Source organism: the organism of the source record quoted next, unplaced genomic scaffold (genome assembly GCF_019419815.1).
Source record: "Pyrus x bretschneideri cultivar Hongxiangsu unplaced genomic scaffold, Pyrus_bretschneideri_v1 Contig12, whole genome shotgun sequence".
In the NCBI taxonomy this organism is placed as follows: Eukaryota; Viridiplantae; Streptophyta; class Magnoliopsida; order Rosales; family Rosaceae; genus Pyrus; species Pyrus x bretschneideri.
In genome coordinates this window covers 7447732-7462687 of record NW_025999413.1, presented here as the reverse complement: position 1 = coordinate 7462687, position 14956 = coordinate 7447732, and the positions used below count along the sequence as shown (strand labels likewise).

Sequence of the window (14956 nt, the reverse complement as noted above, 5' to 3'; positions counted from 1 at the left end):
TAGAAAATAGATAACTTTCATTTTGTATTTTATTTTTTTAATAAATTATAAGAGACTTGTTAAATACTTCGATGACCATATATTATATACTTGTTCCCTATATTTTTATTATATTTTAATACTTTATAATCTATATGTCATTCTATTTCATAATATGTGTATATGCAATTATGTATTTTTTTTAAATATAAGCAAGCATTTGTTTATACAATATACAACAAATTTATTCAAATAAGCCTAGGTCACCGTCTAACCATCTAAGCACTAGGCCATAATCCACTGTCCGACCAACGTTTAACGTCTTTTAAAACCTTAATTTTGAGAGCCTTTTGCAAGAGAGAAAATGAAAGACATTACAATGAGATGGGGGGAACGGGCTTGGGCAACCAACTTGGGCTTGATGATTGGCTTTTTGGTCTCGTCCTAGTGTTGGTGAACTACTACTACTACTACTACTTTTTTTGTCGAAACTACTACTTCAATTGGCTAAATTTGCATACGTTTGGCAACCGAATGGATAATTTATGAATTCATTTGAAAGACACGGAAGAGGATTTAAATTTGGATGCAAAGGATCAAGCATATTGTTATAGTTAATATGACTATATTTATAGGATAGTGCTATTTATACAATTTTTTTTTATCTTTTACACACTCCTCTCAATTTTTGGTTGTCGGATCGAATAATTGAAGGGATTAAAAAATAGAAATTAACAAGTGTATAGAAGATAAAAAAAGATGTGTAAATAGTATCATCCATCAATATGCAAATAACTCGAATTTTAAGCTCCAAAATGTGATGATATGATGAGATATATATACTTGACACATCCCGACCCGGAATGTCCACTAGGACCCCAAATTGAGTTGTGCTAGTCGACACCTGGAAGGTGACGATGCCATAAAGTGTGATAGTGTATAAAATGTGAATAAATTAAAATCTAAAAGTGCTTAAGTACACGAGTGCGCGATGAGCGGGTCTGGACCCATTTCACGCGTGATACAGAGTATAGGTATAGTACAGTAAGATAAGATAATGATTACACCATCATAAGAAGACATTTGTACTGAAAAGTGCCACGAATCCTCATCGATACAAAACTCTGTTGCTAGAACTTGGAGGGGTGTAAAAAATAGAAAATGTGAGTGAGCGAAATAAAACTTTTCAAATCAATTTCAATTATCAAAGGCAGTAACCCCTTACCGTAACACCTGTATAATTTCCCAAATTATCACATCCCCACTTGAACCCTCATCACTTCCCGGGCTAGGATGTGACATAATTCTAGTGGTGAGCTATCTACTTCTTTTGTTTATATCTTTCACGTGCGCATGCTGATGTGTTTTTGAAAGAGCGAACAAACAAATCTATAAAAATTGACAAGCTAGAATGACTTTCTAGCAATTCTAGGCAAAATTTAGCTAAAAATGGGTACCTTTGGATATACTCTACTTCTAAACGAGAGATTTTTTAAAGTAATCAATTGTGTACAATTATATGTCTGCTTTTTTTCTCATATATCTACTAATGAAATATAAAAATGTGGTTGTATTCTATCAGCGAGACCAACTTCAATCCTTGGGTTAAAACCTAAAATATTTAGGTTTTTAACCTAGAAACAGTTTTTCTGCTCCAACCTTTTGGGTTCAATTTTTAGCTGAGATTATTAAAGAATGAATTTAAGATTAATTTTTTCTTAAAGTAACATTTTAGAAAAATATAAATTATGTAGACTATTCTAATTTAATTTTATGAACATTTTAATCAAAATATATTTAGATTCCAATAAATATTGAAAGTCACTAAACTGACACTATGAAACTCGTGGAACAGTACGAAGGAATATCAAACACATGAATTTAAAAATATATATATATATATATTTTAGCCGTTGGATTTAAATTTGGACCTTTGGATTATTATTATTTTTTATTGTTAGCTTTGATCATATTAAATCTTAATCGTCGGATTCAATGAATTTAAAAATATAAAACTAAAAAAAATACACATATATTCCGGATCAGCCCACTAACCTAGGGAGAATTCTGGGCTAATTTGTCCAAAAAATGAATTTTAGGTTAAAATTCATATTTGGTCCAAGAATTAGAATAAATTAAGATAAATTTAAAATATAAAATTTAAGTTAAAGTAAATCTAATAAAATAGATGTTCTTAAAATTCCAAACTTATTACATGAAGGGCAATGCCTATTTTACAAATAACTTACAATGAGTGAACTCATGAATTTTGTTCAAGAAAAAGGACAAATAATTTGAGAGAAAAAATAATATAAAAAAATCGACGTCAATGGGCACGCACTCAAGATGGTAACGAGAGGTAGGGTTTGCAAATTGACAAGACAAGTTCAGTCAGATAAGAGATGGATGAGCACGTGAAATTCACCTGATACCACATCATTATCAGGCTTTTCCTATCAGCTGGTTTTGGCTAAAGTTCAACGAACTTCTATGGCCCTACACGGCTCCTCTCACCTTGTAAAACAAAACAATGATACCGTATGCCGACATGAGCGTAATTGTATTGACTAAATTATACATGTGCGCACGCAAAAGGAAATGTAAATTTTTTCGTAATTTAGATACTTTGACAAATGTCGTTTATTACTAAAAGCACATGAAGATTTCACTCACAAATAATAACATGCATATTTTAGACAGTCCTTGAAAGTATGAGAATGTTGGTAATCTGTTGTTTCGAGTTTAGAGTTTAGGGTTTAAAGATGCCGATTTGCTGTAAGTTCCGGAATGCTAATTTGTGAAGAGATTAGGAGAGCCATTGGAGGAGGAGAAAGAGGCACCCAGAATCTAGGGTTTCCATTAGGGATGGGCAAAATACATGCAGTTACCCGCCTATTTAAACATCACGGTTACGGTTATGGGTATAACCGTTTACTTGTGAAATTTAAATGGATGGTTATGGGTCTTAACCGCGGTTATAAACAGGTAACCGTTTATACATTTATTTTATATATGCAAAATTAATACAAACCATGTTCTCAGTCCAATAATACTTAGCACCCAATAAATAAGCAAGGAATTCATCGGTCCTTCTCTCAATAACACTGCTGCAGGAATGATAATTCTCATCCACAAGGAATTCGCCAAATTAATTTAAATTCTTTGCGGGTAACCGTGAAATTGACTGAAATGACTTCGAAACAATTTTTGTAACCCAATAATACTTAGCAAATATTATATTACCTTCATTGGTTACAATTAAAAATATCGTTCGTAAACTATTATTTCAATTATTGAAATGGTACAAGGACTAAAAAAATTAAAATATAGAGATGTATGATGAATGTACCTATAACGGTATTCAATTGTCAAAAAAAAAAATTATGACAATTTTTTTTTTTAATTTTCAAGTTGTTAAAAAACATGACGGGAGAAAAAGGGGTAATGGTAAAAAAAAAAATTGGATAAACGGGTTAAAAAGGGTAAATGGGTATTAAACGATTATGGTTAAATGAGTATGCGGTTATGGGTATGGTTAACTGTTTATGAACAGTTATGAGTATGGATATAACTGTTTAGGCAATTACTCAACAGGTAAACGATTATGCGGGTATAAGCATAAACAATTATGAATAAATAATTACGATTACCCATCTGCCATAATCGTTGTCCATCCCTACTTTCCATTCCTTTATTCATGACATTGCAGACCAAACTTATCGATGAGCATATAAAATATAATATATATATTTATATATATTTATATATATATATTATATTTTATATATTTCATCATCAAATTTGTGCTTGATGCATGTCGGATCTGTATTATTGCATCCACAACCGTCTGAACTTGTCAGGCTTTAAAATATTTTCCAGGTTACACATCAAACTGTGCATGTGCAGGTCCATGTCCATATGTGCGTGCACCAGCTGACAGCCAGTGGAGTCACCAACAATAATGTTGGTCTAGTCCACGTCCATTAATTATTACCATGCATGTATAGTAATATTACGTCATAAGTCATTTCTTGAAGGGTAATATAAGTGAAGAATAATACTAAACATCTAGTGTATAAATAAACATAGTTAACCACGAAAACTTCTTACTCTTTGCTCATGTATCGATCACTAAAATGTCTTATTGTACCAAACTACTTATTATGATTCAAAGAAAAAACCATAGTACATTTCACATATCATTATCAATCACAAATTGGAAGGTCGGCATTCTCAAAGATGGAAGTTATCTACATGATTAGGATGAAAGTTTGGAAGAATCAGATATGTTTTGATATTATACTCAATCTTTATCGCAATCAAGTTGGGAACTAAAGTTCGGCATGGTAATCCAAATCAACCTCATACAAATTAAAGTCAAATAATGTATGAAGTTGTAAGAGTGTACGTATAGCTTTAGTGTTAGAACATTTTACGTCATGCATATATAGGTTTTTTTTTTTTTTTTGGAAGAAATTAGGTTCTCATCATTTCTTTAGCTATTTCATTGATTAAAATCATATTCCTTTTCAATTTTTGATCAAGGTCCTTGGGTATTAATAACATCATTAATTATTTCAATAATAACATATTTTTTTTATTTCTAAATATATTCATTTAATGTTAAAAATGTTACAATTATTATATTTATATTTATGACTAAATTTTTTTATCATATATTTTTAGTTTTAGTTTGTACCCATTTTTAATTTATAATTCTTTTTTAATTTGTACCAATTTTCCTTTTAGTTTTAACTTGTACCCATATCTTTATTTTTTTTTTTGTGCCCATATTTTTAAAAGTTTATTTGTATTTGTACCCTCTTTTTTTTTTCTATTATTATTATTTTTTTGGCTAAATGTACCCATGCTAATTATATATACCCATTCATGTAAAACTTTTTAATCTTAAAATGTACTCATTCAATTTTTTTTAATCTATTTTTAAACTTATATGGGAACATTCTTTTTTCTTTGATTTTAAAATGTATCCATGTCAAGTTTAATCGAAGAAATTTACTAATGTTATTAAGCCTAATATTTTTTTTTTTGTTTTGTGATTTTGAAGAATGTACCCATGTTTTGATACAATAATTTTTTTGGTTAATTTTGATGAATGTACCATGTGACAGCCCGTCCCGAATTATTTTTATCGATAGCGTGAAATGACGATTTTGCCCTTGAACGTTGTGTGGTTGTGTGTGTAAATGGGCTGAGCTTTTAGACCCATCTATTTTTCTTCCTAACTTTTTGGACCTAATTGGAAGTAAGATTTTGTTGATTTTGTTTGGTTGCCAACTGGACCACACGCGCACGCACACACACATCCAATCCCGTTGACCCTCTCTCTCGGATTTTTTTCCATTCGTCCGTACACTCGTACGGTCATCTCCTTAACTCTCGTTATCTCTCACAGATCGAGGTGTTTAAGACCATCATCGTACTCCTCGTGACTTCACGAGTTGAGTGGTACCTTTGGGACGACGAACAGTTCACGGGAACTCGAGTTACCCGAACTTCGGTGAGGGGTGATTTTCCTCCGACGTGATCGCTAGGGTTTTAAGTGGTTTTGAGACTTAAGAAGGTAATACTCTTGCTTTTCTAGCATGTGGGTTCAATTTTGGAGTGGTTTTGATGTAAGAACACTCAAGTTTATTTAGTTGCACGGTTTAGTTGGTTTCCTCGAATTTTTCCGGCGAGATTCCATTGGTTTTAGGACTCCAAAGTGGTAAGATTGTGTTCGTCTCATCCCAAGCTTCATTTTGGTACAAATTTCATGAAATTTGGTTGAGAATTGGCGGAGATATCAAGCTTTGAAAATTTTCCAGTTTCCAGTAACACAGACGGCTGCCGGTGGCGGAGTCCGGCGATCCACTGGAGAAGAAAGGAGAATATTTCGTCAACTTTGACGGAATATTCCTAACGGTGATTAACAACGTCAGGTATGTTTAACGGAATATTCCTAACGGCAGTTAAGTTTCCGTCAGGGTTGGATGCGCATGGGGGCGCGTCTGGCCGTGCCCTTGCTGGCCCGTGGATGGTCGGAAATTTTTTCTAAAAATATGGGGATGTTTGTGTTGTTGAGTAGATTACGTTGGTATGTTCAAACACCCCATTTGAGCAATGTATGAGAAGTTATTAGCTAGTTTCATTTATGTGATTTAAATTAACGTTTATATAGTTGTTTCGCATATAGGTGAAACCTATCCTCAGGACGAGCGCAGTCAATCGAGGCTTGGGGGCTACGACCCTTCCGCATACCAGTGAGTGGGCTTTTGGTTTTCTGTATATACCTATATACTTGAGATTTTTCCCAGAAAATATGTTTAAATGAAATTATGTTTGAACTGCCATGCCTATTGATTTATGCTTAGATTATGAATTTGTATGATATATGCATATTGTGATTTGACGCGATGGATGCTCAGGTAAGTACCAGGTGAGTTGTAGATTGTTTATGTGATTGATGATTATGTGAGATGTGTTGAGAACTCATAAACCTACACCCTGGTGTTAGTGCTCCCGCCTAGAGTTAGGGCACAGTCCTTCAGGTGATGTTCACCTCTCGCACCATACGTTCATCTTGGATCCAAGTTAGGTGCACAATCCTATCGTACAGATCACTATAGGTGGTTTCGACTCGTAGGTGACCCGCGATTATTCGCACAGTCTTCACGTGATCGTAGCACTTGAGCGTACTTATTTACACCCAGTCCTGTCGTACAAACCACTTTAGGTGGTTCTGACTCGTGTGCAGGTATATTTGTTGAGATGTGGATTTGAGCCATACAGGTCATGTTAGGTGACTCCAGCTAGATGGATGAGCTCTAAATTTAGCCGTACAGGTCACGTTAGGTGACTCTGGCTGACATATCATTTGCATTGATTTATATCACTTGACTTACAAATTTTTATGCTGAGATATTCGACATGGCATATTTGTGAATTTTGTTATTCTGAGCATGGTTGTGGTATAGATATGTATTCTATTTTCTGGGAAATTATACAGGTTTTACAGCGAGGGGTTACTATCTTTGGTAATTGAAATGGTTTTGAAAACCTTTGTTTTTGCCCACTCACACTTTTTGTTTTGCGCCCCTCCAGGTTCCAGTTAGGAGTGCTTTTTGGTGGCTTGCGAGGAATCCACGGCAGCTCTGACATATTATCACCATTGTATGGTCACCTTTGGGTGTTGTATAATTAGTAATTGTCCTGCTGTACTACACTTAGGCTACTTATGCTCTGGTTGTGAATTCACACTTATTCGTCTTGCACCTTATCTTATTTAGTGCTCTCGTTAGTTTGGTTTTTATTTATTCGCATTTTTATATTATTATTGCTTCAACACTGTGCACATGGCTACGTCACCTTTGCGTGACAGCCAGCACGCCTTGATTTCGGTCAGGGTGTGTCATACCATGTTTACACACACACACGCACACACACAATAGTATATTTATATTTTAATATTTTTAATCCCACAAATTATGGTTTTTTATTTAAAATCTCATTTATATAAACAACTAAAATTTCCAATTTTTTATTTAAAAAATATAGTAACGTACATAGAAATAAATGATTACTTGATTTTAGGGACCTCGATCAAAAATTAAAAACCAACAAGGTTTCAATCAAAGAATGTTCATAGTTAAGGATCGCATCCAAAGCTTCCTTTTTTCTTGACATCGATAACGTTAGTAGGTAAAGCTTAGGTAGTTAAAAGGAATCAGTGAAAATTAAACCCACACCAGAATGCATAAACATAATATTACATTTTGTCATTACGATAAAACGTCATATGCTATGCTCATGCATAGTTAAATCAGCTTTCTAATTTAATACAATATTAATAACTAGTTAAAAACACTGCTTCGTACCGCCTAAGCGCACAATATCAAATCAAGACAAACTTTGAAATATTCTATATGTATAACCTCTCATAACAAAAGTACAATCGTAGACATGATGTTGCAAGTGACTATACATACGTATAGTTTTGGTCTTTTCATTGCGTGCATGTATGAACCACTCCCATAGTTCATATTTACCAAACCAAAAGGATATTTTGACATTATTTTAAGGGATCAGGTCAGATTCCAAGAAAGATGCGTCTGTAACCCTAAATGTACAAAATGTAAACTTACAGGACACTCTCTTCTTTTTCTTTTAGTGATGAAAGTGGCAAAAACGAATCTGTAAGATGTGAAAGTTCCAAGCCTTCAAGAAAAAGGTAGAAACCCTAATAAGGAGGTCCATCTTCATCCAAACTATGGTCCATGCATGGCCAACATTATTACAAACACATTGTTTGAACAAATGCCACGTGGAAAATGGTGCTTATGATTGGGGTGCTCCCATTGGCCCACTACCATGTCGTTTTTCTAGAGCTCCTTAGAAACGACACGTAGGCAAGAGTGAGTCCACAAAAACCTGCCGAGAAATGTTGATATATATGTACCTGCGTACACAGAGGCATCGTAGCACTGGGACACATTGGCATGGCGACAATTGGAGAAAAAAGACATGCTATCAGACATCCAATGACACATGTCTATTGTAGGTGAAATCTTAGATGGGGACAATGTTGCCTATCTTTAGCCACTTGACAACATGATATACAAAGTAGATTGTTCTACGTGTGAAGTTCAACAATCTTTGGCATTTCATCTATTTATGTTGTTCATGTATTATACTTAAAATTTAGGATAAATTACACAAAATCACCTTAACTATAGGTCGAACGACATTTTAATACCTTATCTTTTTAAAATGACAATGTCATACCTCAACTTACGAATTTGTGACAATGTCAAACCTCTGTCAAATTTTCTGTTAATTTCTCTGTTAAGTGCTAACGTGGCTAAAGACGGGGCCCACTCATTAATCCAACTGGATTAAAAAATAATTAAATATATTTTTAATAATTAAATATTACAAAATTAAAAATAAAATTATTTTTTTTATATAAAATTGTGGGATCCACCATCTCTCTCTCGCTCCTCTCGCTCTCGCCCCTCTCGCTCTCGCCTTTCTCTCTTCTCTCTCTGGACACCTGCATCCCCAAAACCCAGAAACCTTTCTTACCCGTCCCCCCCAACCTTCCTCTACCATCCTCTCTCTCTCATCTCTCTCTTCGGTGGCTCGGAAATTGACGAAACGTTGACACTTTTTCTCCTCAATGCCATGAAGTCCCTATCCTCCCTCACGAAGCTATTGTGCCTCCTGCCGTTGGGAATTCCGAAGCTTGGATTCTCATCCACTAAAAACCCATTGTCGTCCTCATTGAGCTCAAGAGGAAGCCCCTGCTCGCTACCCGCCACATCAGAATCCGGCGATGTTTGACTCACTCATCGACGACCTGGCGTTCTTAAATGCGTCAAAGATTTTCCGATCGTCGTGTTTCCAAACGAGCAGCGCGCAGGAAGAGCTGCAGGTTGCAGGGAGGGGGGATGGGGGAAGAGCTGCAGGTAGCCCATAGAAAGGAAGGGTGGTGGAGGAAGGTTGGGGGGACAGGTGGGGAAGGGTGGACGGGTGGGGAAGGTTGGGGTTTTCTGTTTGAAAATGGCGAATTAGGGTTAGGGTTTGGGTTCGAAAGGGACGGAAAAAGGTAGGGGAAGGGAAGATGTGGGGGATGGGGGTGGGTTGGGGAAGGTTGGGGGGACATGGAAGAGTTTGGAGGTTGTTGAAGAGAAGAAGAAGGTTGGTGCGGGTGGAGGAAAGGGGATGCCCGCACCCCTAGGTCATTTTAATTTTTTTTTGTTTTTTTTATTCTTAATTTTTTTAATTTTATAATATTTAATTATTAAAAATATATTTAATTATTTTTTAATCCAGTTAGATTAGTGAGTGGACCCTATCTCTAGCCACATCAACACTTAACAAAGAAATTAACAGAAAAATTGACGGAGGTCTGACATTGTCACAAAAATGTAAGTTAAGGTATGACATTGTCATTTTAAAAAGATGAGGTATGAAAGTGTCGTTCGACCCATAGTTAAGGTAATTTTTTGTAATTTACCCTAAAATTTATCACAGTTTAAGTGATGTGTTAAGAATAAATTTCACATTATTGATAGAAATTTTTTTACAAAAACTTATTAGTAAATTGGGCTCCTTATAATTTTGATTTTTACGGTAAAATTCCAAGTTTCTTTGGCAACATAATTTGTTCTAACACATCACTTCGTTGTCAGAGATTCTGGGTTAAGAACCTGGACAATTGTGAATGAAAATAGTGCAACTCCTGTTACGATAGGCAAAAATGAAAAATATGCATGTAGTTGTTAACAATAATATTAGGAACGTCAAATTTTTAAGGATAATGCTAAAAAAACTAAATTTATAAACTAAATGATGTTTCTTCAATAGGAAATAAGTACGTTAATCAACTCTTAAGTAATAGTTTAATCATCAAGAACAACATCATTTAGTTTATAAATTTTAATTTAAAATTTAGTCTCTCTAGCATTATCCAAATTTTAAATCAAAATATGTCTCACCAATAGAAATAAGCACGATAATCAACACTTGAGTAATACTCAATCATCCACAATCACATCAGATTAAAATTTGGGTAATGCTGGGAAGACTAAATGTGTAAATAAAAATTTGAAACTAAATGATATGGAAGTTGATGATTGGATTATTACTCAAGCGTTGATAAATGTGCTCATTTCCTGTAATGCTAGGGAGACTAAATTTCTAGCCAAGATTTGCAAACCAAATGACGTGTCACAAACAAGAAATGAGTACGTTTATCAATAGTTAAGTAATAATCTAATTATCAACTTGTATGTTATTTAGTTTAATTAAAATTTTGATCTCTTTCTAGCCTTACTCTTTCGTTAATATGAATGAGGAGGAGAGATTTGGAAGGTAGTGATTTCGAATTTCTGTTTTCTTCTCTATATTTTTGATTCAGTAAATTAGTTGAGACTGAAGCAGTAACGAAACTAGCATCTCTTGTATGTTGAGTGGGGTTGGAACTGAGGGGAAGAGCTGCTGCGGTTGGGGCCAAGGCCATGACATGCTTATCAGCTTCTGCATGGCTCCACTTCTAGACTTGAGAGCCATAACTGAAAGAAGTGCAAAAGGAGAAAACGAAGGCACGAAGAACAACATTTAATTAGAAATTAAGACAAATTCTATCGTTAAAAGATGATATATCTCAATAATTCTTAATGCTGTTAATAAAATCACACCCTTCAGCCAAGTAAAATTTTCATGACGTCGGCTTTGCATTAAAACCTTCTCTAGGTAGGTAAATTGAGAGTTCAAATTTTCTGTACTCAAATTCTTTGTTGCCTCGTCATGACTTATCTTGTTGACACTTGGCCATTTATTTATGGTGGTGCTATTCACACAATTATTTTTACTTCTCATACATTCATTGTTAATTTTTATTCGGTTTTTTTAGCCAAAAGGGTCATTAAGATTTGCATAACACATCATTTTGATACCTGAGATTTGAAATCAATAGAAATGGTCTCTAAGATTGTCCATTATCAATCATTTTGGTCCTTCCGTGTATGTTAAATAATGATCAGAATGACAAATATACCCTTAATTTAATAAACAACGTGCCAAAATGATTTGACAAAAATTAAGGATATTTTGGTCATTATATTCTTATTTAATAGAGATTTGTAAGGAAGGACCAAAATGATTGATGGTAGATAAACTCAGGGACTAATTCTATTGATTTCAAATCTTAGTGACCAAACTGAAGAGTTATAACAAATATGAGGGACCATTTTAGCTAAAAAACCATTTTTATCTTTTGATATTCTTTAAGTCATTTGATCTGGTGGCCAAAATTGAAAGTAACGTGTAAAAAGTAAAATGAATTGCTTGGATAGCACTATCCTTTATTTTATTTTTTAACAAAAGCACCACCTTTATTTAAACCACACATAATAATATTAAATCTTAACTTATTTCCTAAAAAAAATCTATTTATTCTATTAAGAGAAGAGAGCTTGTCAATTTTTTGTCCCCTTTTCTTTCAATTTTGCCCTCATTTTTGAATAGACGATTTGACATGAGGTGGGTAAAATAGTAATTTTGTATCTTTTGACAAAAGGATAACCATATCCTTATTTTTCCTATTTTTACCCTCTTTTTTTTTTGAGATAATAACAATCATATTTTTTTTCAATTTTACCCTCACTTTTGATACACAATATTTACATAAGAAGGGTAAAACAGTAATTATGTAATATTAAAAAAAATATACTCTTATTAAGAGAAATTGTTCACAAACACACAACGTGTATGCTTTCTGCTAGTTAAAACTAAAGACAATTAAGTTAAAAAGAAAAACGTGTTACTCAAATGGATAAACCCAAAGAGTCAGAAAAGATTTTTGACCTAGAAGATTTGAACTTGTAAATCGAACACAAAGCTCCACGAAGATAAATTTGGCAAGTAAAACTAGAGAATGTTTACCAAAACAAGACATGAAAGCCGAGATATGAAAATGGGATGAAAAGCAGGTTATAAAAAGCCTGTAAACAGAAGGAGGGGATGTTGATATAAAGTAACCATGGTTAACAGAAAAATGGAGTCCGCAAAAGACGGAAGAAGGGGATGAAAAACAGGTTAAAAAGGCCTGTAAACGGAAGAAGGGGATGTTGAAATAAAGTAACCATGGTTAGAGAACCTTGGTTAAGTTGCCGCTAATCCTCGGTGTGGGATGGCTCTCTTGCTATAAATATGGTGAGAACTGATTGTGCAGAGCAGCCATTGTCAAACAAAAACTGTAAATATATTTAACCTGATTGTATTTGTATGTGTATGACCGCTGCCTATAATCCCTAGAATCTCTTCTTCTTCTTCCTTCAGCTCCTCTGGATGTTACTCGGTTTCTGTCAGGACCAAAAGCTTGAAGCTCCTAAAGCCTCACTCTGTGTAAGTCTAAATTCTCAGCCATTTTTGAAGCTGTAGACTTTTATTTTCTGCTTATTTATTCATTTTTATTTTCTGGGTTTATTTTTCCAAATTGTTCATTTCTTCTGTTTAGTAATCAAAAGAATGCATTTTTAATGGGTTTTGGACGATTAATTTGAAGAACTCTAGATCTCAAGTCATCTTATGATACATTTGGTTGCTGGGTATGTTGGGTTTAGGAAATTGGGTTGTGGGGTGAGATCAAGTTGCTTGCTTTATGTGTCTTTTCTTCCATTTGGTATTGATCTTCTGAGTTTTTAAGAACTCTGTTGGGTTTGAGGAAATAATTGGTTCTGCTCTCTGTAAAGTCTAGGATATAAAGTTTAGTTATTGCTGCAGATCGGTTTTGTTAATTCTCTTGAACAGAATATGAAATCTCTTCGATCAAATAATCATTTGTGTTAAACCAGAACCAGAATTTCGCTGCGAAATTTTAAGCTTTTTATGCTGAAGGATATCGATAATTCGATATCATGGTTCAATCTTCTTTGTATAAATTCTAATACTTTCCTTGATTGCATTGCAGGTCGGTTGACACGAAGATTTCGGTGACATTTTCATCTCCATTTGACTAAACTCTTACTCATCAAATTGATATAATAATCCGTCTCCCGTTTCGCGTCTCTGCCCGTTCTTCTGGTTCCACTGCCCCTCAACGATCTTGACAATCCTATTCGAACCGGTTTAACTTGTGTTTTGATCACATGGGTCTCTCTAGTCTACCAGCTCCATCGGAAGGTGTTCTATGTGTGCTTTTAGTAAACACTGCCTTATCAGTCTCCATTATCAAAGGGATAATCCGATCAGTCCTGCAATTAGTTGGTATCCGTCTCTCATCATCTTCTCCACCGTTAGCAGACTCCTCTGAAAACCGCTCAGAATCATTTGAGTTTCATGTCAGTCCCTCGGCTAGTTACATCGAGGAGATCAGGAGCAGTATCCCAGCAATTCGGTTCGAATCTGTGTGTAGCTTCAAGCAGCAGGAACACGAATGCTCAGTCTGCCTGACCGAGTTTGAACCTGAATCGAAGATCAACCACTTGTCCTGCGGCCATATTTTCCATCAAAATTGCTTAGAGAAGTGGTTGAATTACTGGAACGTTACATGCCCTCTTTGTAGGACTCCTTTCATGCCCGAGGAGGACGCACCCTGCTTCTGGTGAAGGGTTTACAAAGCAAGAAAATCGCGATGAATGTCATGTACAGCGTTTAATGTACAGGTACTTTACAAGAATGTATCGCCTGCCATAGTGTTGTTATACTATGTTACGTGCGAGTTAAAACCGTGATAATATGTCGATCAGTCTCAGAGACCAACATTTTTACTAATGTACATATTATCAAGTTTACATATCTACTTTCGCCTTTGAGTTGTGTTTATCGAATGTTCGAGTTTTACTTGTGTCATGATTTAGTGAGATATTTCCTTTCCTGCTACTTCAAGTCATATATTGTAAAGCCGACCGATTCTTGTGTGCTACCAGTTGTATACAACTGTGATATGACTGATTTTCTCGGGGTGTTACCTGTTGTATACATGGTCGTGCACATGACCGGTGATATGACCGATTTTCTCGTGTACTACCAGTTGTATACAACTGTGATATGACTGATTTCCTCGGTGTGTTACCGGTTGCATGCATGTTTGTGTACATGACCGGTGATATGACCGATTTGCTTGTGTGCTACCGGTTGTATACAACTGTGATATGACTGATTTTCTCGGGGTGTTACCGGTTGTATACAAGGTTGTGTACATGACCGGTGATATGACCGATTTTCTCATGAAATATAGGGTGGAGTTTGTTCCTTTCTTAATAAAGGTGTTATGAATCTATGGATGGAGTTTTCATTTCCTTAAGTTAACATCAAGGAACTGAAACTAGGAGGCGGCTTTGAAGGACCATATCTTCTCAATGGTTTGAAAAAAATGGAATAAACACTAATAATTGAAGCATCAATTGAGTGCTTGAAACAGCTGCTTGGAGGAAAAAAAAGCTACAAAATAATAAAGAGATGTAGATGTTGC

At 34.8% G+C, this 14956-nt stretch overlaps 1 protein-coding gene across 1 annotated transcript; it reads left to right on the top strand.

Annotated features, from left to right (window-relative positions):
• The first annotated feature begins 12703 nt into the window (after positions 1-12703).
• On the top strand, positions 12704-14334 carry LOC125474479 (probable E3 ubiquitin-protein ligase XERICO). The gene is made up of 2 exons (XM_048578280.1): positions 12704-12888; positions 13454-14334. The coding sequence occupies exon 2, from the start codon at positions 13632-13634 to the stop codon at positions 14088-14090; it is 459 nt and encodes a 152-aa protein (XP_048434237.1). The 5' UTR covers positions 12704-12888; positions 13454-13631; the 3' UTR covers positions 14091-14334.
• The last annotated feature ends 622 nt before the right edge of the window (positions 14335-14956 follow it).